Source organism: Hydra viridissima, unplaced genomic scaffold (assembly GCF_058129835.1).
Source record: "Hydra viridissima isolate aposymbiotic clone 2 unplaced genomic scaffold, HvirCarnegie_v1 scaffold_15, whole genome shotgun sequence".
In the NCBI taxonomy this organism is placed as follows: domain Eukaryota; kingdom Metazoa; phylum Cnidaria; class Hydrozoa; order Anthoathecata; family Hydridae; genus Hydra; species Hydra viridissima.
The window spans coordinates 9,859,964-9,883,165 of NW_028324314.1; the positions used below are offsets into that span (position 1 = coordinate 9,859,964).

At 29.3% G+C, this 23,202-nt stretch overlaps 2 protein-coding genes across 7 annotated transcripts; both read right to left on the reverse strand.

Moving 5' to 3' along the window:
- Window positions 1-6,100: 6,100 nt before the first annotated feature.
- Window positions 6,101-10,940, reverse strand: LOC149878572 (inactive serine/threonine-protein kinase ULK4-like). Of its 3 annotated transcripts, XM_090072784.1 has the most exons (9): window positions 10,215-10,940; window positions 9,156-10,127; window positions 8,862-9,077; window positions 8,645-8,787; window positions 8,040-8,544; window positions 7,758-7,939; window positions 7,349-7,654; window positions 6,637-7,201; window positions 6,361-6,550 (listed from the first exon to the last, which is right to left on the reverse strand). In XM_090072784.1, the coding sequence occupies exons 1-9, from the start codon at window positions 10,864-10,866 to the stop codon at window positions 6,480-6,482; spliced, it is 3,612 nt and encodes a 1,203-aa protein (XP_089928910.1). In that variant the 5' UTR covers window positions 10,867-10,940; the 3' UTR covers window positions 6,361-6,479. The 3 variants fall into 3 exon arrangements, with proteins under 3 accessions (XP_089928909.1, XP_089928910.1, XP_089928911.1); XM_090072783.1 differs by having other exon boundaries at window positions 6,101-7,201; XM_090072785.1 differs by lacking the exons at window positions 6,361-6,550; window positions 6,637-7,201; window positions 7,349-7,654; window positions 7,758-7,939; window positions 8,040-8,544 and having other exon boundaries at window positions 8,645-8,752; window positions 10,215-10,911.
- Window positions 10,941-10,984: 44 nt separating this feature from the next.
- LOC149878573 (bromodomain-containing protein 7-like) lies at window positions 10,985-22,098 on the reverse strand. Of its 4 annotated transcripts, none has more exons than XM_090072786.1 (19): window positions 21,957-22,098; window positions 20,220-20,401; window positions 19,103-19,188; window positions 18,695-18,781; window positions 17,861-18,005; window positions 17,506-17,616; window positions 16,908-17,062; window positions 16,607-16,709; window positions 16,350-16,419; window positions 16,106-16,216; window positions 13,050-13,185; window positions 12,717-12,825; window positions 12,592-12,625; window positions 12,417-12,494; window positions 12,228-12,258; window positions 11,785-11,903; window positions 11,637-11,677; window positions 11,441-11,510; window positions 10,985-11,270 (listed from the first exon to the last, which is right to left on the reverse strand). In XM_090072786.1, the coding sequence occupies exons 1-19, from the start codon at window positions 21,997-21,999 to the stop codon at window positions 11,215-11,217; spliced, it is 1,767 nt and encodes a 588-aa protein (XP_089928912.1). In that variant the 5' UTR covers window positions 22,000-22,098; the 3' UTR covers window positions 10,985-11,214. The 4 variants fall into 4 exon arrangements, 3 of the variants coding, with proteins under 3 accessions (XP_089928912.1, XP_089928913.1, XP_089928914.1); XM_090072787.1 differs by having other exon boundaries at window positions 11,086-11,270; window positions 12,417-12,491; XM_090072788.1 differs by lacking the exons at window positions 10,985-11,270; window positions 11,441-11,510; window positions 11,637-11,677; ... (1 more) ...; window positions 12,228-12,258; window positions 12,592-12,625 and having other exon boundaries at window positions 12,480-12,530.
- Window positions 22,099-23,202: the final 1,104 nt, after the last annotated feature.

A 23,202-nucleotide genomic window follows, 5' to 3' on the forward strand; every position in this document is an offset into this window, starting at 1 on the left:
TCTTCCCCGTGTATTTGAATTATTAGGAATTCAAATTTGGTTAACGAACAATTTTTTCTTTCTGTTTAATGTAAATTGAAATTTTTATTTCGAATAACCGTTAGCTTTAATAATTCATACGGTTATAACCTACTCTTATTTCCTTATTTGTTGACCTCAAATCAAAACGATATTGGTGCTTTAAAGGTAAAAGTTCACTTAAGTGCGTTTTAGAAATGTATATTTTTTCTCTCTCTTAATACCGAAAATGTTTATATTAAGAAAAAAAATTCATCTGTGCATTTTTCAAGCTTGTTTCTAAGTTACAAAATATTACGTGCCACTTTTTTAACAGACAAAGAAGTTTTCAAGCCCAACTTTCTCTAAAGTTTGAAACTGTTACTAACTGACAAAGTTCACTCGGTATTCTGAATTCTTTATTTTCAATCTCTTTCTGTTAGGGATGGGAGACAATTCCCAGCCAGTTACTTAACACTTTTTTAATTTCTCTTTCTATTTAAATGGATTTGTTAATAGGAAAATATACACCAGTCTATTAAATAATTAACCTGTATACTAATAGTTAACCAATCTTTTCATTTTCAAACTGTTAACCAGAATTAAAACCACTCAAGCTTTAGATTTAGTAATATTTAAGAATTCAGTCTGGAATCGAAGTTCATTCAAGTTATTTATTAGTTATAAAGATTTCAAAATAACTAATCAGAATATCTGTATTAGTATGAATGTATGCTTAATATCTTGAAGAAAATGCGCTTGAAGTAATGGTGGTCACTTAAAACCTTTTTTTCACGCCTTTTTAAACGAATGTTCTTTATGATTAAATGATGATCCTATATATATATATATATATATATATATATATATATATATATATATATATATATATATATATATATATATATATATATATATATATATATATACACACATAGATATAGGATAATCATTTAATGTGTGTGCAGCTGTTGCTCTAGGAGGGTCAAAACTACTTTGAGCTTTCCCAAAGATTTTAGAGGTTGGAAGGGAAAGTATATGTATCCCTGATTAAAAAAACTAAAAAATTGAAATCGAACTCTTTCATCCTAGAAAAAAAAAAAGAAAGTTTTCTATACTTAGGCGCACAGGAATGAGATGTCAAAATGCATATTTTTAACATATAATTTCACTTTTTCTCGTAAGCAGCACAAAAAAAAACAACCAATTAAAAAACAAAAAACGGTTTTAAGATTCTATCACAGTCAGATAACATATTTTTTGTTTACTTTTGTAATAATCAAGATATGTTGCATCTTAATTATTCTTATGATAACCTTGCTTCTTCAAGATTTAAAGAATATTTGAAAGTTATAGAAATAAAATTTAAAAGAAAGAAGTAGTTTATAATAATACTTGCAGAATCCAAGTTGTCTTAAATAAATGACTTGCCCACATCCTTATTTTCTGATATTAGTACTTAAGATAAATTTTCTGATACACATACTTGAACAAGTCATTTTACAAGTGCTTGCTGTAGTAGTCAACGCGATATTTTTCCAAATGCCTTCCGTATTCTGGGTTTGAACTTAACCACCTAAATATTTCCTAGTGATTGCTAAAATTGTGATGAAGTGATTCTGTTGTCTGTTCACTAGACATTCCGAGTGCTTGATTTTTGATTTGAACAAAGTCTTTGATATGGTAGAAAAATGTATGAGCCTTTTGTGTTATTCTTACTTTTGTCAGTGAGAGATATGAGTTCTTGAACTAGTCAATTTTTCAATCATATGTTGGATCCATTGCTGAAACAAGTCACTACAGCATCGAACTTTCTTAGGGTATCAATGCCAAAAATCGCAAATGCACAGTTTTCCTCTGTTTTAGAAGTTATCTGTTTCCTCTGTTTTAGAAGTTATCTACAAACATTACCAGCAAACTGACTAATGTGGTATCTTTAAATGAGAATAGAGGCTTGTAAATGAATTCGTGAAGGATTTTACCAGTTTGAGGTATTGTGAAACGTGTTTTCTATGACTTGTAACCATTCGGCCAGCAATTGTAATAGTGTCACACACCCTAAATATCATTAACATTTTAACTTTTCCAGTTTTAATTTGAAAAAAATACCACATGTTAATGGGACAAGACGACCACCTTTACTTGTGCAACTCTAATTATCATATGTGGAGAAAAGAAATAAAAATTCCTTCTTTGGTAGAAAAGAAAATGTAATTTGTTCACCAACTTGTTGGTTTTGTAAAGCAAGTTGTTTCAAATTATCATGCAAGGTCAAATGACTGCACTAATGTGGAAAGCAATAATTGCAAGACAGTCTGAACATCTCTTCCTAGGTTTTGTTTGCGTTGCAGGCTGTGAAATGTCCAATAGGTGTTTTTCATCTAATTTCAGCTTTCCAATCCGGCAGATGAGGTAGCTGCAACGACGCAGAGACTTATTTACTCTGTCATGCAAATAAATGATAAGTAGATAGAGCAACAAATACAAACAATAATATAAAAGCTCAAAAATAGAGTTAGGACTTCTTAAACAAAAAAAAAAAGGGAAACTTTGAATGAACGTATAGCGTAATTGAAAAATTGAAACTGAACGGAAGTTGTGCGGAACAAAAAAAAAGAAAAAGAAATTTTGATGAACAGAAAGAGAGAAAAGAGTTAAACAGATGTCAGAGAAAATATTGGTAAAAGAAAAGTCAACGGAAGTTTTGCCGTTTCTATTAAAGGAAAAGAAGAATAAGATATTCGGTTAAAGAAGAGCTGGAAGAGCAATAGAGGAATAATTAATAAAAATAATTGTACATATACAGTATTAGAAAGTACAAGAAGAGTAAGAAAATGTCATTTGTAATTTTTATGAAAGTAATGAATAAAAAAGTGCTTACCATCATTACACATTAAAAGATGCTTATTTTGAGAATTTACTTAGGATGAACAACACAACCTTAACTTTTTAACAACTAACATTTGCTCTTTCTTAACCAAATAGTCCCCTCAACCTCAACCCTTACCTCCGCATTCCTTTATTATCCTTCATCACTCATAAATAGATACTAATCGCAATGCACCACATGCGTTACTGATTGCACGTTTAATACGTTTAGGTCCCTTTTTTGATTTGGATCTGTAGCCAGTAGTCTTTTAACAGCAAAAAAATTTAAAAAAAAAACAGTCTTTAGCATGATCCTGGGTTACTCTCCATAACATAATTGACTGTGAGTTAAAGGGATTGTTCTAAATTTCGGACTATTTTTGTAGTTCCCAAAAGGTAGTCACAGGATACTTGATGTGTACAGGTTCAATAAGCAGGAAAGTACGGGCAATATTGCCCGTTAAATGCCCGTACAACTAACATTATTTATGCAAGTACTTATATATGCATACACAACTTTACGGGTATATACAAGTATTACTTGAATAAAAAAGCTACTACTTATAAAAACCCGTTTCTTTTACCTAATATCTTTAGGATGCCCATATGTGCCCGTTAAAAGATTACATAAAATGATAAGATATTTTAGTTGTAAATCAAATTAAATACATTTATACACACAAACTGACATACGTATATATATACAAACATACAATTAGTTTATCAGAACTTTCAAAATTATATAAATCAAATTAAATACATTTATACACACAAACTGACATACGTATATATATACAAACATACAATTAGTTTATCAGAATTTTCAAAATTATCAAGAAAAACACACACATGCTACTTTCAGGGGGTAACTCAGTGTCTGATGAGGTTCCTTTCTTTATACTGTCAATTCCTGTAAAATTTGTAGTATATGAAGTTGCTAGAGTGTGAACGAATAGGTACGGGCAATGTCCGTACGATAATGCTTGTTGTACGAGCGTTAATACTTGACCCGTACCTGTACCCATGAACATCAAGTTTTCTATGACTACCAAAACGCATATTGCACAAACGTTATGTGAGACTCACTGCTTATTTTATAGACCTTCTTCAAGAAATTGAATATACCTTTTTGCTGTTATGTCAGCACGCATTAGCCAGAAGTTTAACAAAAATTTTCCGGTGAACTTTAAACACGCGATAACATCTTTTTTAAGTTAACATTAGGGATTGCACGTGCCTACTTATTAAGAGAAAACATAATGTCAGTATTTATAAAATAAATTTCTTCCTTCATTATCCCCTCTCGAGAAAGAAAAATAGAAATTTAAACAAAAAAAAATAATGAATTACCACCGATAATGATCTCGTCAGCATCTAAAATTTCACTTTTCTTAAAAATATGTCAAATAACTGAGTAAATTCTAACATTTTTCACAGAAGCTGATTACAACTATTTAATAACTTATGTTGGTTAGAAAACAGTATATTATGCATTATCTGTTTTTGAATTGGTCAAATAGTTAGCTTACTCAATAAAAGCTATTACTGCGTAGGCTAACTATAATCATGGACGTACTGGAATTTTGAAACTCGTATTTTTCTCGTAGTCAGCGTCCTTAAATCAGTTAAAATTAGTCATCGAATCGGGAGAAAAAGAATTGTGGATCTAAGAAAAACTATTGTAGACCTGTGTTATAGTTTAAACATCCCTACTTCGCATCGAGGTTTTTTTTTTTTATTTTTAACGATTAGACAAAAACAACAACAATAAAAAGTTTTTCAGATTTGGAAGACTTCTTATTCAAAGCTAAACTGTTAAAATCGCTTCAGAAAAACTTTTTTTCAATTTCTCAAACAATTTTAATTCAATTTCTTTGTTTTCTGCCATAATATTTCAGGTCTTCTATCACAAAAATTTGTATTTCGTATGTAATCCAACAGAATGGAGACGTTTTGTCAATAGTTCAAACTGAAGCCTGAAAGGCATCCTTTTGCATAATAGCAATATTTTTGGGTCTGCCCAAAAAGGTCATTCTGTTTGTTTGTGAGACTGATATTAAAATGATGTTTCATTTGATTAAATATTAGGAGCGCAACTGGATTATTTGTATAGATTTAAAATTGGTTGATTTCCACATATTTGCAAGTGGGCCAGTCGAACAAGAGATCAATACTGGATATAAAGAGAATGGCCCATTTGTGACACTTTTGCACTAGGCATGACTATTGGTGAGTGAACATATTATTAGAAGAAAATAAGTAGTTTTTTCACCACTCTAAACTTGGTTTAATAAAACAATTTATCGAAGCACTGAAAACTGATAGTGTTTGCTTTCAGTACATTGTTACAGCAGTTACCTGGTTAGTCTTCGATGGACTGCAAATTCTTATAAATGATAAAAATTCGTTAAAACAATAGATAGCGAGAAAACAGATTGGTTATCGTCGGTAGCTATTATATAAAATTTCTTGGTAATAAAAAACAAGAAAACTATGCAGGATTTAGTAGTTAGAAAGGTGAAAGCCTTATGATCTAGTTTGCAAAATGAGTATAAAACTTCATTTTATAAAAAATCATATTGACCAGTTTTCTAAAAATATTGGAGATGTGAGTGAAGAGCAGCAAGAGCAGTTCCACCAAGATCTTAAGACAAAAGAAGATCGTTACCAAAGACGTTGAGACAAACACATAATGGCAGACTACCGTTGAAGATTTATTCGAGGTAACTTAAGTATAGTTCAAAAAACGAAAGAGCTACAAGCGAAAGTTTCTTTCCGATTGAGTATTTATAAGTAAACCATATTGTCTGCAATCCTATTTAAAATTAAAGTTTACATTACTTTTTTTTTAAAAACCTCCAAAAAGCTTGAGATTTTGATAGGATCATATTTATGCTATAAAATATTCATTTTAAACATATAATTGATAATTTTTTCATCTGTTGTCTAGTTTTCTAATAATTTTGTAATAAAATAAAATCTTTTGAAACATACCGTCGAGTTTCCAAATGAATTTCAAATTTATTTTATCAGAAATACCTTGAAGAAAGTTCGTTAGCTTCCTAAATTTTGCAAAACAAAAGTAAAAAATTCATCGCAAAGTCTGTAGTTTGTCTTAAAAATCTGATGTCAGAGATGAATTCAGCAAATCAAAAGAACATAAGAATAATTGTCAAAACTAGTGCAGTAAATTTTTTTGTCAGACTGTGTTAGCAATGAATAAAATAGACCACTCTGCTTCCCTAAACTTTATATTTTATAAGTAATAAATACAGATTTCTTCTAAATATATGGATAACTTTCCTAAAATAAAAACATTTCAGATAATATACATATTCACAGTGTTTTAAAATCCTCACTTTGAAGATAATTTATATTTAAATTTTAGGTCAACAAGTTTATTGCATGTGCCTACAACAAAGATTCGAATTCTACATTTTTTAATTTTTTAGAGATTATTCAATCTAAATCACATAAAAAATATTTTTAACAATTCGCTGCTAATATTCTTCACGTACTTATCATCACTTTCTTTAGGCTCAACTCTCGCAAGATTTTCTAAGATGTACTGCATCTCACTTACGGCTGATTTAAACTTATCTTTAAGTGTCACATTAGAAGTGACATATCTTTTGATGACTCGTAATAAGATTTTCTGACGCTTTCGGTCGCTTGTAGAGATTGCCTGGAATAAAATTGCAATATTATTGACTGTAAACCAGCTGTCATTTTCTCCGCCAAAAAGCTCTGCGGACAGATACAAGCACCTACATGCCCACTCTTTTATATCGTCATCATCGAAAACGAGCAAGTTAGCGAATATACCATTAAGCTCACAAAGTCCCTTACTTAATTTTAGCAATTTTTCAACATCGCTTTTATCGAATAAAAGATCTTTATTCGATAAGCTAGGAGGCTTGTTCAAAAGGACGCTTTTAACTGCAGCTTCAATTCTTTTATAGGCTTGATGTATCGTGTCTAATAACTGCAATAGTAATGATGTATCTTCCTCTTTCGAAGAAGCAACCTCCATGAACGCTGACGTAAGATATTCAATAAGGCCTAATTTACAAAGCCATGGGAAGTCTAATTCTTCTTTCATTATAATGACATTTAATAAACCAACTGCGCTTTGAAGAGTAGCACTGTTGGTATCATTTTGATGAGTATGCAATAAATCAAGCAGAGATGACATAATCTTTTCATTAAGCAAACTAATAATAACTCTCGGCGACCTTTCTGCGCATAAAAGAACGAGTCGTAAACAGTAAGAAGGCAAAGGATCTTGGTCTAGTAGGAAGTGCTCCATCTCACTGACAAAGGTATTTTCAATTAACTAAAATTGAAAAAAAATATATATGGCGATTCAACCCCTTTTTTCATTGATTGTATATAAAAAAACTCTCTTTATAGATACTTATTCTTTGTAGAATATTTATTGAAGAATAGTTATTGTAGAACAATTATTGAGCTTTTTAAATACCTTGGTGAGAATATCCACGTCCGGTTGCCTCGGAGTGGCATCGTCTTCTTTTTCTAGGTAAATTGAAGCGATATTTGTAAATAATCTACAAGATAGCATTCTTAAATTCCCATTATCACTTCTTCTAAAACATGCTAAAACAGGGAAAATATGGTTAACTACATCGGAGAGATAATCTAATAAAATAAGTGGGTGCTGCCCGATTGCTTCTATGATTGAAAAAGTGTCGCAAGTTAAATTTTCAGCAAGGGTGACTGTGCTAGTTCCTGAAAGATTTACTTCACCAATATCAATTTTATAAACCATCTAAATAAAATTTACAGTGCGTCATAAAAAACCAATAAATATTTTTAAAAATACTAATACACACAATGACGCACAAGACATTTACATAATTATGATAAATTACTTGTAAAATCTTTCCTATATATGGAATGAAATCTATGGATTTAATGATTTTTTTACGAAATAGTGAGCTAGTGACCAAGTGTAGAGAAATTTTCAGTAGAGGTAAATGGATCTTGAGCTGCTTAGTTTGAGCTGGATTTGGATGATGACGACCAGTAACCACCTCTAAGATGTGTAATATATCTAAAGAGGTCAATTATTTATTTTAGGCATGAAAATTTTAACTATTAAAAAGAATTTGTTGCTATAGGCAAGTATGGCTTTTATGCATTTCACAACTTACCTTCAAATATAGTTGGTAGAATAGTAATTATAATGTTAGCAAGCACACCAAGACACTTTTGTGCATATTCAGAATGTTCACTGTTTTGATTGGTCATAACTTTCCTTGAGTTCTTCTCTAAATAACCAATCAATTTCAGCTCACAAGAATTCAGGAGGATTTCATGAGAACGAACAATCATTTCAGAGAGTAAAAGATAAACTTTGCCATGTAAAATATATGAAGGAGAATCCAAATTTTGGACTAATCTTTGCAGAAAACTTTCTTCTTGCATGATGCGCTTACAATGAATTGAACTCGTTAACAGTGTAACAAATAATGTGACAAACGAAAGCTGACTCTGTAAAGCCCCTGTAAAAAGTGCTTCCTGGAAAATATTAAAACCAGCTCTGTCAGAAACATGTTGTATAATGGTAGGAGAGTGCATTGAGAGATGACACAATGCTGAAGCAGCAGTTGATTTCTCTATGTCCGTCATAGCATGAGAATAAAGATTCCATAAACCCTAAATGAAAAAAAATTGACATTTAGTAAAAAAAACAAAAAAAAAACAAACAAACAAACAAAAAAACATGCATGTTAAATGCTAAAAACAAGATTTTTACCAAGCCGACTTCATTTGTCAGAAACTTTTTACAATACCGCCCAGTTGTAGTGGTAACATTTTCAATAATTTTTGCTGCAATATGTCTTGCAATGTGATCATCAGACTGCTGTAAACATTTGTTTATTATAGTAAACACAGCGCCTAGATACAAGTAACATTTCATCCTAAATTTGCTAAAAAGCTACCAAAAGAATCTCTAAAATCTAACCGCTTACCAGAAGGTTCCCATTGGTGAAGTACTCTGTCTTCACTTTCTTCTTGGGTAGCTGCAAAAAAAAGGAATTCCCCAATAACAGGTAAAAATGACTGCTTGATATGAGGAAGACGAAAATTTTGTTTTATTTGGTCTGCAGCCACGCTAAATATTTCAGCCATATTAAATGAAGGAGAAATGTAAGTTGAGCAACTAGCAAGCACACCCAATAAACGGCCTGAAACAAAAAGATATTTGTAAAATTTTTAACAATTTCAAGTCATCATTACATGGTAAAAATAAATTACATTAATACCTATACGTATTTTGATTTCAATGTTTTGAGAGATTTTCAGTTCTTTTAGCAAAGATTTATGATGACTTTCTTCTATAATCAAGTTTGAAAGTTCACTAAGCTTGGCTATGCTTATTAGATATGCAATTAAGTTCAACTTATAGCGTATACAAACTTGTTCTTGTGATTTGGAATATTTTAAGAAAGAATCAAAAACATTATTCAGATGCTGTTTTAAATAATCTTTATTACTGTCCCGCAACGTCTCCAAATTCACACCAATAAAACCCAGACTACTTGAATCCCATTTAAGAATTGGTTGCTTCAAAAGCTTAGAATTTTCCGCAATTGGTGTTACCATAAGATCACTTGAATGATACAGATGATCAATAACATTTATATTGGTGCCAACAAGCACATCACTCTGTCTCAAGGAAATTGCACTACTTTTCTGTGAGTCACTTGTATTTCGTTTTTTAGAATAAGAAATCTCTGGGTCATTTAGTGTATCATCGTTTATTTTGTTTGAATACTCATTTGTTTCTGTATTTTCTAGCACAATATTCAATTCGTCTAAGTCTTCTTGATGCTTTGATAGTATATATGTTCCTTTAGTAATAGAAGTATTTTTTTCTGACTCTAAAGAAAGTAAAGTAACTTTTTCTTCCTCAGGAATAACTAATGATTTAGATTCCTGATTAAGACTTTCAAGTGTTTGAGGTGATTCATTTGTAACACTACTTTTGGTTAGGTCTACACTTGCATTATTAGCTTTATTTTGAGCAAGAGCATTGTATAAAGAATCTTCTAAATGAAATTCTTGTGAGCTTTTGAGGTTTTCAATTAAATCTGCCAAATGACTGAGTTCGCCTTCCCAAAATGGATGCAAACATAATTCTAACCAATCAATTCTTGCAGCAGGATCTTTCTGCAGAAGACCTTGAATGAGCATGTATAAGTTTTCAGAAGCTTTAACTAAAACTCCATTTGCATCTAAAGTTAGTAAAGTTTTAATTGAAAACTAATGCATTAAGTTAATACAAACAGTTCATCTAATATATCAATTCAGAGATACATTACCTTGTACAGGATAAATGATAGTTTCTTTTCTAATTTTTTCACAAATCTTCTCATGTGAAGAAGCATGAAATGGGGTATTAGCAGTAAACATTTCAAACAATAAACACCCAAGGGACCATAAATCACTTTCTGGAGATGGTAAACTGCCATCTATAACTTCAGGAGCTTTATATGCAACTGAACTATGTTTAACAATTTCATCTGACTCCTCATCTCGTATGCGGGAGAGGCAAAAGTTACTATACTTAAGTGTTCCGCTACTATCTAAAATGATTTTTTGAGGACTCAAGTCACAGTAGATGATATCTAAAGAGTGAAGGTACAACAAACCACTTACTAAATCTTTTCCAAAGCTTCGAATAGTTTGTTCAGGTAGACAAAGGTCTTGTTGAAGAATATTTTGAAGTGAACCACCACTGCAAAGTTCAACAACTAACCAAAAATGATTTGTTGTCTCATACCACTCATAAAAACGAACAACATTAGGATGATCTAGCTGGTGCGATATGCGGACACTATTTTGTAACTGTTGGCGTTTTAATTTTTCAATGCAGTGTATGGCAACATATTTGATGGTACCTTTACGACGGCCTTTATAAACAACCCGTTGATTGCCTTTTCCTATTTCATCATAGAGTACAAAATTCTCCATGCATTTGTTTAATGAAATTTATTCCTTATTTAATATAAAAGAAATTTTTGAGTAAAAAAAAAAAAAAAAAAAAAAAAAAAAAAATTTGGAACAGAAATAAAAAAAGGGACAAAACAGGTTTTCTTGGCATTAGAAGAATATATATCTCACAAAAACTACATATTTACATGAAAATTGATGCTAATATTGAGTAAATAGTGATTAAATGAAAAGAAAACTGTTTTTACTTCATGCTTGTTAAAACCAATAACACAAAATAAATAAGAAATAACAAATACAAATCCGTTAAATTCTGGTTTATTATTATTTGTAAATAAATATATATATTTTTGATTGTTATAATTATGATCACGTTAAATCTTCTATTGCACTTATTGCTGAAGCAGCTTCATTCTCCATTTCACCTGAAAAAAATGAACCAGCTTAAATTTAAACCTTTCCAAACAAAAAAAGATTATTTGCATGAAGAACAAATAGTTATAAAAAAAGATACTAAGAAAGAAAATTTAACAACTTAAACCAACTTATGAACCATTGTGAAGCCATTAAATTTCATATAAATTAAAATCATTACCTATTGAGCAAGAGCCATAGCCGATAGCTTTACGTATACCTTGTGAGGATGTTACATCTTTTGGTGCAACCTATATACCCACAAGCCATTTGAAATATCTTAAGTATATTATTTATTTATGACATCATTAACTTTTAATTAATGATAAAAAAAATTATTGAAAAAATGAAAAAACAAAAATTACACTGAAATTTACCTTTCCAATTAAATCCTTCAGATTTTCAACCAATGAGGTTGCTGCATAAGAAACAGTTTTTTTTTACACATTTGAAAAATGAGTATATTTAAGTAAATACATTAAATAAGTATATAAAAAAAAAATTAGAACTTGAAGAAGCACTAACCAATAGTTTGTTCATTATCATCAATATTTATAATAGTTTTTGAGGACAGTCTTTCATTTTGTGCCTTATTCAAACTTTGAAGGAGCTCAACATTACTATTGAGCAGCTGCTGAGGTGTCCTAAAGCATGCAAAGTTTTTATGCTTTCTAAGTAACTTCATGGTTTCAAATAAATTGATATAAAAATATTATATATGTATATTCATACATACATACATACATACATACATACATACATACATACATACATACATACATACATACATACATACATACATACATACATACATACATACATACATACATACATACATACATATGTATGTAGGTAGGTAAGTATGTAATATAATGTAATGTTATGTAATGTAATTTAATGTAATTAAATGTATGCATGTATGTATACATATCCATATTCAGTCAACATTGCATTATTTACAAACATACATATTAGTCTTCTGATTCTCTGAAGGACTTACTGAAAAGGGAAAAATTAAACTACATTATTACATTATACCCAGAATATCAAATTTTAAAATATTTTTAAGAATACAAATACATGAAAGTTAATAAACCACTATAAGATTTATAGGGAAAAATTGATGAATATACTTCATGCAATAAAAATATTTTTACTTGTATTAAGAAATGAGACATCAATTCCTAGTCCATTTAATGATAGCAAAGAGCCTATATCGACCTTTTTCTCATCTGCTAAACCCAAATTATACAAATTGGCAAGTTCTCAGACTTTAAAAATATAAATGAAAAAATAAACAATATGCAAGAAAATTTCATTAAAAACTGGCACCTTTAATGCTAGATGTATCATTCAAAGAACTACTCTAAAAATCAGTAACAAAACTCAGTGAGTATATAAATAATATCTTAAAAGCTTAATCAATTTTATTAAGAAAAACAATCCAAAGTTCTGACCTCTTTGTTTGATTTTAACAATCTAGAATGTTCTCCATCAGTGACAATGTTTAGAAGACGATCTGCATACTCCATCAAGAATGAGTTACCTTTACAAAATTCCTGCAAACTAATAAGTTTAAAAGACACAGTAAAAAAAATACCTACATTTTTATTAAATATACATTATATAAATATTACTTTAAAATGATTATCAACATACCAATTTGTTGGCAAACATAACCCAGTATTAAAATTGGTTATAAGGATATTTTTAAAGACATAATTAGGCTGGCCTACAAGTTAGAAATGTTAATGAAGTCTCTAAATATATAACAATTAAAAGCAGCAAACCTTTTAGCATATTCTATTCCATCCTCAGTGCCATAAGTTTGCATGAGAAGATCACTTTCCTCTTTTTTTATGTTTGATAATGATGAATCGTATGTAGGACCAAAGCTTCCATAAGGTCCATAGAGAAGATAAGTTACTTAAAAAAGCAAACAGTTAAATAAGCAAACAGTTAAATAAGCAGGTCTGCTTTATTTATTGGAAAATTTCTTTATGAATCTATAAGAGATACAACTTAATGTTGATATTTTGATCAACTTTCAAACTCATTTTGATAAATAAGATTTAAATTATGAATAAAAAAACAAATAAAAGTATTGGGATACATTCTTTTTTTTAAATTTGAAGCTATATTCAGAGAAATTGGTACAAGGTACTTTAATTAAAGTATTATTTACCATTAGCTAAAAACCTTTCCCCATCTTTTAGGTAGCATACTTGATTCCTTGAAAAAATCTCTTGTCCAAGAATCAACTCAATTTTTGGCTTCTTTGTAAGAGTTGAAGTGTTGCTTGGTTAGACCATGAGTCATTAACCAGAACAACTGATAGTTGGAAGGAGTAATATCTAGTGAATATAGATCTAGTGAATACAGTGGGTGGGGTAGAACATTCCCTTGAAGTATCTCCAAAGTATCCTTGACAACTTTTGCAACATGTGACCCAGTGTTGTCATGCAGAAAGATCACTTTATCTTGTCTTTTGGCATATTGAGAGTCTTAGAGCTTAAATGCTTGACTAAATTGAATCAATTGTTGTTGGTAACATCCCGCAGTGGTGATTTTGTTAGGCTGAAGTAGATTACTTTGAGTTGATGCCACCAGATGCACAGGACTAACTTCATACCATGTTTATTCAGCTTTGCCATTGAAGTTAACAATATTCTATACTTTGGGTTGTTGTAGTGTATCTAATATTTGTCCCCTGTTACAACATGATGCAAAAAAACCCTTCTGATTTTGCCTTTGAAGCAGTTGTTTGGATGTGAAAAAAAACAATAGTATTCAACATTTCTTGCATTGAGTTCATATAGAACCCTATTTCCTTGTTTTTGTACCATACCCATGGTTTTGAGAAAGTTTGAAATCACTTGTTGAGCCACTCCCAAGTCTTCAGCAAGCTCCTCTTGAGCTTGGCATGAATCTTTTTCCAATAATGCTTCTAACTGTGTCTCTACCAGCCTTCTTTTTAAATCTTGTTTGCTGGTGTCAAAAATAACACTTTTAAAATGCTGGTACTTTTTATTGATGGGTCATGTTCCCCATATGTTTCTCAAAACAATTAATCTCCATTAGCTGTATTTTTCTTAACAACCAGCACTATCTGCAAACTGTTTTTTGTTGGCATTAAAGTAGATATGTTAGGAACACAAAGAAAGAATGGTATTTATATTTCAGCAACATGACACATACTGATTTTTAGCAGGAAATGATGATGCATGAACATGAATGAAGTTGCAAGATGGTCTGATGTGATTAAATGCTAGTTATGCCATCTTTTGTAAATCCCTCAGAACGTATTTTTATCTCCAGTAAGTAGGGATTTATATGTCAATCAAACCATTAGGAGAGTGTCTTATGAAATGCTCTCACTTAAGTTTGTATAATATTAGATTCAGGTTTGTATAAAATCACATTTCATCACATTTGATTGCATTTCATCATTACATTACACAAATCTGTGGCCTTTTTATAATTTTTGGAAGCTAACTTTCTGGTAACTATTTATATATACCAGGGCTGTGGAGTTGGAGTCGTGGAGTTGGAGCTCATTTTGGCTGGAGTTGGAGTTGAAAAAATTGTACTGACTCCAACTCCAGTTTAAAAAAATCTTTAAAAGTTTCATAATTTTCATAAGGATTTTACAGATGTTACTCATTGAAATATTTTATGTTCTGTCAGTCTAAAGCACAAGTATCAAACTCTAGCCCTCCAGTTGTTACAAAACTAAAAGTCCCAGGATGCTCTGATAGCTGTAGGATATCCAGACACAATGGGAATAGTAGTTTGCTACAACTGGAGGACATGTTATTTTAAGGCCTTTAAAACAGTAATAAGCAATAGGGTATTTTGCTGCTTATCACTGAGAATCTTAAATCACCTCCCTTGCGCTCTCCTCTACCATCCCTTAAACTAGATAACTTCATGATGCCCCAACTCCTGACTTAAACTGTCTGACACTGTGCTGCATATTCTTAGTAGAAAGCTAGGCGTGCCACCACCTAGCACAAAACAACTGCTTCACAAACAGAAAGGCTGTAAGTATTCAACTAACTTTGCATTAGAAAGACTGTAAGTATTCAATTAAATTTGTTTCTCTAGAAGGAGAGAGTATTAGTGATTGAAAAAGCTGTTAAACAAAAAGAAGAACTTAATGAATATGTCAAGGGTCGCTGTGTGTTTCTTAGCAGAATGAACTGTTTTGGAATCAATGTCCGATTTTTTTTTTTTTTTAATTAAGTAGTTACTAAGATATTGGCAGTAAAAGACACCATAGCTAATCACACCAGCGAATTTCTCCAGGTCTTAGTAGTAAAGATTCTCAAAAAATATGAACTTAAAGAAAAACAAGTTCTTTCTGTCCAACTGACAATATTTCAAACATGATTTTAACTAATTCATAATGTTATTAGTGACTGCATAAGAGTTTATTGCATAACAAGAGTTCAGAAAAGTTGTTTGTTCAGAAATTGTTTTCTAATAAATATTATCTAAAGCACTAAGTGGTTAGATTATTTGTATCATGGTGATGAAATAGCCAATGTTAACATTTTACTGCAGTAAATTTGTTGTTACAAATTGGTCACTTATGAAGGAGTTGGTCAATGATAAAATCAAGTCCGAGTTGGAGCAGCAGCTTACCGACTCCACAGCCCTGATATATACAGTGATTATTTATGAATAAACTAAAAATTTACATACATATCTCAGACATTTTATATGTAACTTTGACATCTTATATATGCCTGTAAGATTTTATGTACACTTGATATAATTCTGATTTTAATTATTATATATATGTGAGGCATAATTCTACTTTTAATTCACATATTTATCATACCTGGTATATTTCTGCTTTTCTTTTCATCTTTAAAAAAAGCTTGATCAAGAGTAATACCAGTTGGTAGCTTGCCTGCTATCTTTCCTAACGAAACTGCTACTGTTTTGTTGTCTATGTAATACAAATTACTATATGTAATAATATAACTATAATATAATTTTATGCTCAAACTTGCTACATATTGAACATTTGCAAAAGAAATGTTCTTAAGAAGAAAACTAAGAGAGGAAGAAATACAAGATACCTTCTGTTGTATCAGGGTTTAAAATATTCATTGAGGTGTTACCATTGGCATCTTTAACTAAATATCCATACTGAATGAAATATAATAGCAAAAGTTAAAATAAAACAAAGTTTATTGAGCAATCTTTGTTAATCACACAGAGGAACAAACACAAATAACTAAAACAAAATAGATAAATAGCATAACATAAAAAGCATAAACAAATAAACAAAAAAGAAAATAAATTTAAAAAAAAACAACAAACAAAAAACAGCAACCTTTTGATTGGGATACCTAATGTGCAATTTGTCTCTTGCAGCTTTTGAAGCATTAAAAATAGAATTAATAAAACTTTGATGTTTTACAGAGTCACGCTCCCTTCTAAAGTTAATTATTTCATATTTTACCATTAATATTAAAGGAGCAGCATGTAACATTCAAAAATCCAGCATAATATAAAAAAGATGTGATAGAACTCGTCAAGAAAAATAAGGTAGCACTTCAACTTTACAAAAAAAAGTTTTATTTAATCATCTTTAATAAGAGATAATAGCTAGAGCAAATTAAAGAAAAGCTTACTTAATTTTTTCTATGTCTTTCCTCTTGTTTTGCAATCTGTTGTCAGGACTATGAGAATCAATATTAATATCTGAAGATTCATCGACTTGAATCAGATCATCCTCTGAATCAGACAAAGGTCTACCAATAAGTCTTCGAAGTTTCTTCAATCTTTTCTGGAAAATACAAATTTAAAAACTTGAAATCAAAACTTCATGAATTGATGTTTGTATTTTCATAATACATTTATGATTTTAATTTAAATTAAGTTTTATTTTAACTTTGATTAAAACTGTTAAATCTATCAGTCAATATTTCTATAACTGATTGCTACCATTAAAAACTTAATAACAAATTATTTTAATAGCTTTCAAATAGCTTTAAATATGTTTATAATTAAATTCTTTTTTTTTCTTCTTAAAATACATTTTTTCTTTTTTCCTAAAATCTATTTTTCTTTTAAATCGTTTTCTGAAAATGGTTTTTTTCAAATTTTGCTTCAAAATAAAGCACAACTGCACAGCATTATCAATAAAATCAGTGTTTACTCAATTTATTTTTCATAAAATACCTTACACATGAAAAAAACAAGATTATTAGTAAATAAAAAAATAAGTACATTTGACATCAACTTTAATCCAATGGCCAACATTTTTTCAGCAGATTTAAAGTAGATTGTGTCAGACCCATTATACCTCATGGCGTTATTACACATAATGACATAATCTTCCTAAAACATAATGCATTTAATTTTGTATATATTTTTAAGTAATCAAAAAGAAAAATACCATAGCAGTTGCTTAGAGAAAAAATAGAAGTCAATTTTTTACTTCATTATATATCCATGTGTTTTATGATCTGCTAATAACTGATTTTAAAGCTATTGCCATCTAGAATAAAATTTAATTAACCGCTGATAATAAAAAAAACATCTTCCCTACAAGTTAGCCTAAAAACAGATAATGCGAAACTACCTTGAACATTTCTATAGAAGCATATTCCCCCTGCTCAATTTTGCGTGCCATGGTTTGAAAATCCATTGGTTGCTTAATAATTTTTGAGTAACCAGGGGCAATTAAATCAGTAACAGGGTTTGTAAATATGCCATATACATCTTTTCTAAAGTAAATATAAAATAGAGAAATTTTTTTTTTTTATTTGAAATAAAAATTGATGATAATACTTTTAATGTTAATAAAGAAACACTTTACAACATTAGACAAGAAACCTTTGAAAAAATAAAAACAATTTTTTGAGCTTAACAACAACAACAAAAAAAAATTAAGAAACATTTATAAACATTTTTTATACATAGCTTTTTTTCAAAGCCATTTCGATTTTCCTTGCCACCACTTTTAGCACTTAAAAGGTTCTCCATTTGATTACATAATATTTTGTCATATAAAAGGTCTATGTAGCTAATGTTGCTGCTGTTGGAAATAGAAGTATTTTCATCTTCACAAATCTTACTTAAACTATGCCATTAATTTCACCATGCACAGTAAAAAATATTTTTACCTATTCTAAAAAGCATCAGTTTATATAACACTAAATGGACAAAAACTATATGAAGATTTCTACGTATTTAGTTAGAAGCAGCTTCAGTATTTAGATTAAAGCATCTCACTGCTTATATAGTTTTAAAACTAAAGCATCTACTTGCTTATAAAACTTATACACTTATACATCAGTATATATATAACACTAAATGCACAAAAAATTTATGAAGCTTTTTATCTATTTCAGTTAGAAGCAGCTTCAGTGTTTTGACTGAAGTATCTAATGAGAGAATTCTAGGTAAAATATACCTCTGTAAAGTTCTATGCAAATTTTCTAAACATAAGTGCAATGGTGATATTTCAGCTTCTTTATGAACTTTCTCTTCTTCCTTGTCTCTATTCATGGAAAAAAATCAGAACAATCCTTAAATAAGTAATAACAGTTCAATGTTATTATTTATAAAAAATTTAAGTATTATCAAACTTTATTGCAGCAGAATTTGCATCATTAATCAATTTGATTTTGATTAGATTAATAAACAAACATCAATAGATTTATAATTGAAAAAAACAGACAAGCAATAAATAATACATTCACCAATATCATAATAGATTATTATTATAGTGTTGCTGACTTTGAAAACAAAACTCATGTATTTTATATTTAAAGATTGTTTAAAAAAGAAGAGAAGAATATTTTAAAATAGTAACTCATACTTTGGAAGTTTTATATGAATTCTCTTCACAGTAGGCTCTATCTCTACATTCTCAAAATCTTCATGTTTCTGTTGCTTTCTTTCAAACTATACAAAAGAAAATGCCTAATATTTGCCAATAAATCATCAATGTTACACATCTTGACTTATGATATAACAAATATTGAGTGTGTGTACCTAGATTAAAATAGAGACAAGTTTCTGGATGAACTTGTAAAAATGCACAAAGCACAGAGCATAAAAGATATTTGTTGTCAGTAGAGTGGTTTTTAAAGAGGTTTTTGTGGTTTTAAAGGGTTGTAAGCATTACTACAATATTAATTGAAAATTCCAACTAAAGCTCAAAGAAGAAAATATTTTCTTTTCTATAAAAACTGGAGAAAAGGGAGACAACATACATAATAACGTTTTGTTTATTAAAGCAAAGTGTCAATTATAATGCATTTTAAGAAAAAATATATTCAAACCTTACTGATAAGACAGAAAATATTTGTTTTGTTCCTAGTAAAAGTTTATTTCAAAACAATATAGCTGTCAGAATTTGTATGAAAATAAAAAAAAAAAAAAATTTCAAAACTCCTATGTTGAAAAGTTGTTTTATATCCGCATGACAATATTTAGCAGAAATTGTCTAATTAAACAGTTTTTCTTTATATTTAACAAAAATAAATAAATATTTTTAACAACATTTTTATCTACAATAAAAAAATCTAGAATATTGAACTTGTAATGAAAATTCAGTGCTCTAACTAAACCTTCAAATCTTCTAAATGTTATTTGCTTTATTTGGTAGACAACTAAATCTTTCTTTTAAAAATATAACCAACTGAATTTGTCTCTATCATGAAAAATGCTTTGACTAAATCACTTTAAAAGTGGCCATGTAAAGTAAAAGACAATAACAATTAGCCATGTAAAGTTATTACAGAAAACTATTTTATAGCTAAAACATTTTATTTTGACATTTTTAGGCAAACCATAGTAAAATAATATATTTATAATATTAATTAGCTCTATTGGTTTATCATTTAAACTTTCTTTAAGAAGATAAATACTTTTATTTAGATTGAAGTGTTTTTCTAAGCTGCTTTTCTAATCATGACAAGGATAAAACTTACCTCCTCATTTCTTGCTCGCTTGTGCTTTTTTTTCTTTTTCTTGTGATGCTCATTTTCTGTGTAAGACAATCCTTCTTTTATTCTCTTACTCTTGTGATATAAATCATGATCTCTGGATGACTCTTTTGATTTTTTTTCTTTATCAACTTTCAAAACAAGCCTTGGTAAAGGTTTTTCTTCAACTTAAATTAATAAAAAAAAACAAACTTCACTAAAAAAAAAAGTCAACTATTTTATGTTAAAAAAAAAAAGTATATCATGCTAACACTTACATCAAGAAAAAAAAACTTTGCATAGCAGAAACTCATGGACAGAAAACATACTGAACTTATAAATAGTTTAAGATGCTACATAAACAAAATCTAAAACAAAAAGATGAAGCAAACTCCATACTTAAACAATACACTTATTATGTCAAGGAAAGAAAGAATTAATTTGAGAAGTGCAAATGTTCCAAAAATATAGTGATGTAAGTGAGACAAATTGCATACCAAACTCTTTGCTTAAAACAATTGAATATACATCATTTTGAAAAAATGAGACTTTAAAACTCTGGGAAAATTTTTCTGATTTATATTTAAATTGTTTTTTAAGGGCTAATAATGAAGCATTGAGGTAATTGCCTGCATGTATTGTTTCACTTGCCCATTATTTCTTTTGCATACTGCAATATTTACAAAGAGTTTATTGATAATGGTAAGGTTTCATTTGGGAGTCTACAAGCAAGTTTATGAGCCAATCTTTCAACAGATAAAGCTACATTTAAATTGGGTGTTCTTGGACTTATTTGTAAACCTTTGCTGGTCTCTCAATAAAGTGGTTTTATGCATCTGTAAAGAAAAAAAAAAGAAAAAAAAGAAAAAAAGAAAAAAAGAAAACATCTAGTCCAAGGTAAGATCAGTGTGCTAGGGAATTTTCTCAGTTCGCCATGAACTATTTTCATATAATGATCTGCTCAACTGATCTTTGGAGATGAAATTTCTTAACATAATGAAACGCTGAAATGTTTTGTACCAATTACTATGTATTTAATGTGTTGTGTTGTGAAGTGCTTGAGTAATTTACTTTAGCTGTTTAACAATCAAACAACTAAAGTGAGTCTGTCAGAGAAACAGATGTGGAATACCTCAAAATTGATACAGAAGAGCAGATGTTTATTGCTGCCCAAGTATATGGTCCTTATTCCACTTTGTGTTACCAAAAATTAAAATCAGAAAAATTCTGTTACAGCATTGTATGATAAGTATAATACCAGGAATATTAGAATTCAGAAGCACAAAGGTACTTTGAAATAAGATAAACCTTGAATTTCTCTGCACTTAATCCCATAGGCAAGAAAGATGGTTTAGAAAATTTGTAGGCAAAAGGGTTCAAACACCTGTAAAACCAAGATTGATCATGACATCCAATAGCAGAGCATCTATTATTTTTAAAAAATTAGTTTAGGTGAATTGGGTATCTGTTGATTATTATCCAGTTACAAAAACATTTTTTTAATACCATTACCAAGTTAATTAAATTCTTGCTTGATCATTTAAATGAACATTCATGTTGACAGCCAAACTTATGTTGACGTAACTTTTAATAGAGTTGATTAATTTTTTATTTGAAAATTTGAAAATTTAAACATAATTTAGAATACTTTGTTTTGAATAAAAATTAAATTAGATACCAATTTTCATAATCTAAAATAAAGAAAGGAGTGTAAAAATGCAACAGTGCCTAAAATTTCTATACCTCCTTCTTCATAAGTTTCTCTAAGCCTCTTGCCTTTCCCCATACTCTAATTTTTTATATATATAAAACAATAACAATATATTTACGAGTTTTCACAGGTAGCTAACGGCTTCGCAGTGTTTTGGATTTTACATAACGCTTCGAAAAATAATAATCTAATTTACAGAACGCATTTTTTAAATTCCAGGCAAATATGGAATTTTTGGTATTCAGATTTCCCCGTTTTCCAAAAATACAGACTGGAAAGGTTTTTAAATACCAAGTTGGTCAAAATTTATTACCAATAATAAAAGTTCATCAAATTTCTTAAAAAAATATGATCAATTTTTATTTTTGGTAATGTGATCATTTTTTAAAAAAAAAAGAGATCACTATAAATAGAGCTACAGAATTATTTAATTGGTCGTTAAAAAGTTATTAAAAAAGCTCAATATATTAAGAAGCTTTTTAAAGTTCTTTTTTAACTTGTAATTATCTGAGAATAACTATTAACATATATTTACCTAAACAATAGTTAGGTAGTCATTGCATACTGATATTAGATAGTACTATATTGAGACAAGAAATGGCCGATTTTTAATTTTCAGGAAACAGAAAGCTTACCTTAGTTGACAAAATTTATGTCAACATATATTAAAGCAAATCGCTTAATTTCTTTTTTTTGGATTACTGATGAAAGCCAAAATGATACTGTTGTCTTAGTCAAAGCAATGTTTTATTAAATTTATGATCTATATATACAGAAATGACATAAAATAAAGCAATCAATTTTTGCACCCCTCCCTCATCCGAATAATTAAACCATAAGCTTGTGTATGTGGTTATTGTTTAACTATCAATTATCTTTAGGAGCTTTGATAAAATGCTCACATCATGTTTTAAATACATTAGGTTCAAAGTTATTTGTCTTGGCTTCATATCTCTTGCAGTCAATTGTCGATGGTAATTATTTTGTTAGAACATTTTTGTAATAATATCAACTTTTTTGATCTATGCAAAGTCCAAACAAGCTCCAACTCTGACATTTGTTTGAAACGTGCGAATTTATCAATAGCTTCATAATCTAACTATCCACTGGATACTTTTGTTTTAGATCAGGAAACATCTAATCAATATATATAAAGTTGAAATTTCTTAAATATGTGTTCTTAAATCTTATGTTCAAAATTCAGTATTTGTGGATAAATCCCTTTTCGCTTTTAACATGGATTGTAACCAGTTACCATTAAGAACCAGTAAAAACCGT

Bases quoted from the DNA above. Each gene is read 5' to 3' on its own strand.
- LOC149878572 (XM_090072783.1), bottom strand. From the start codon at position 10,866: ATGGAGAATTTTGTACTCTATGATGAAATAGGAAAAGGCAATCAACGG. The intron at 8,788-8,861 runs GTAAGCGGTTAG...ACTTGTATCTAG, and splicing joins TCACCAATGGGAACCTTCTG to GCGCTGTGTTTACTATAATA. The intron at 7,655-7,757 runs GTAATTTATCAT...AATTTTATTTAG, and splicing joins ATATAGGAAAGATTTTACAA to ATGGTTTATAAAATTGATAT.
- LOC149878573 (XM_090072786.1), bottom strand. From the start codon at position 21,999: ATGGGGAAAGGCAAGAGGCTTAGAGAAACTTATGAAGAAGGAG. The intron at 18,006-18,694 runs GTATATTTTACC...TATTTACTTTAG, and splicing joins TTGCATAGAACTTTACAGAG to AAAAGATGTATATGGCATAT. The intron at 11,904-12,227 runs GTATGTTTGTAA...TGCATGCTTTAG, and splicing joins GAGAATCAGAAGACTAATAT to GACACCTCAGCAGCTGCTCA.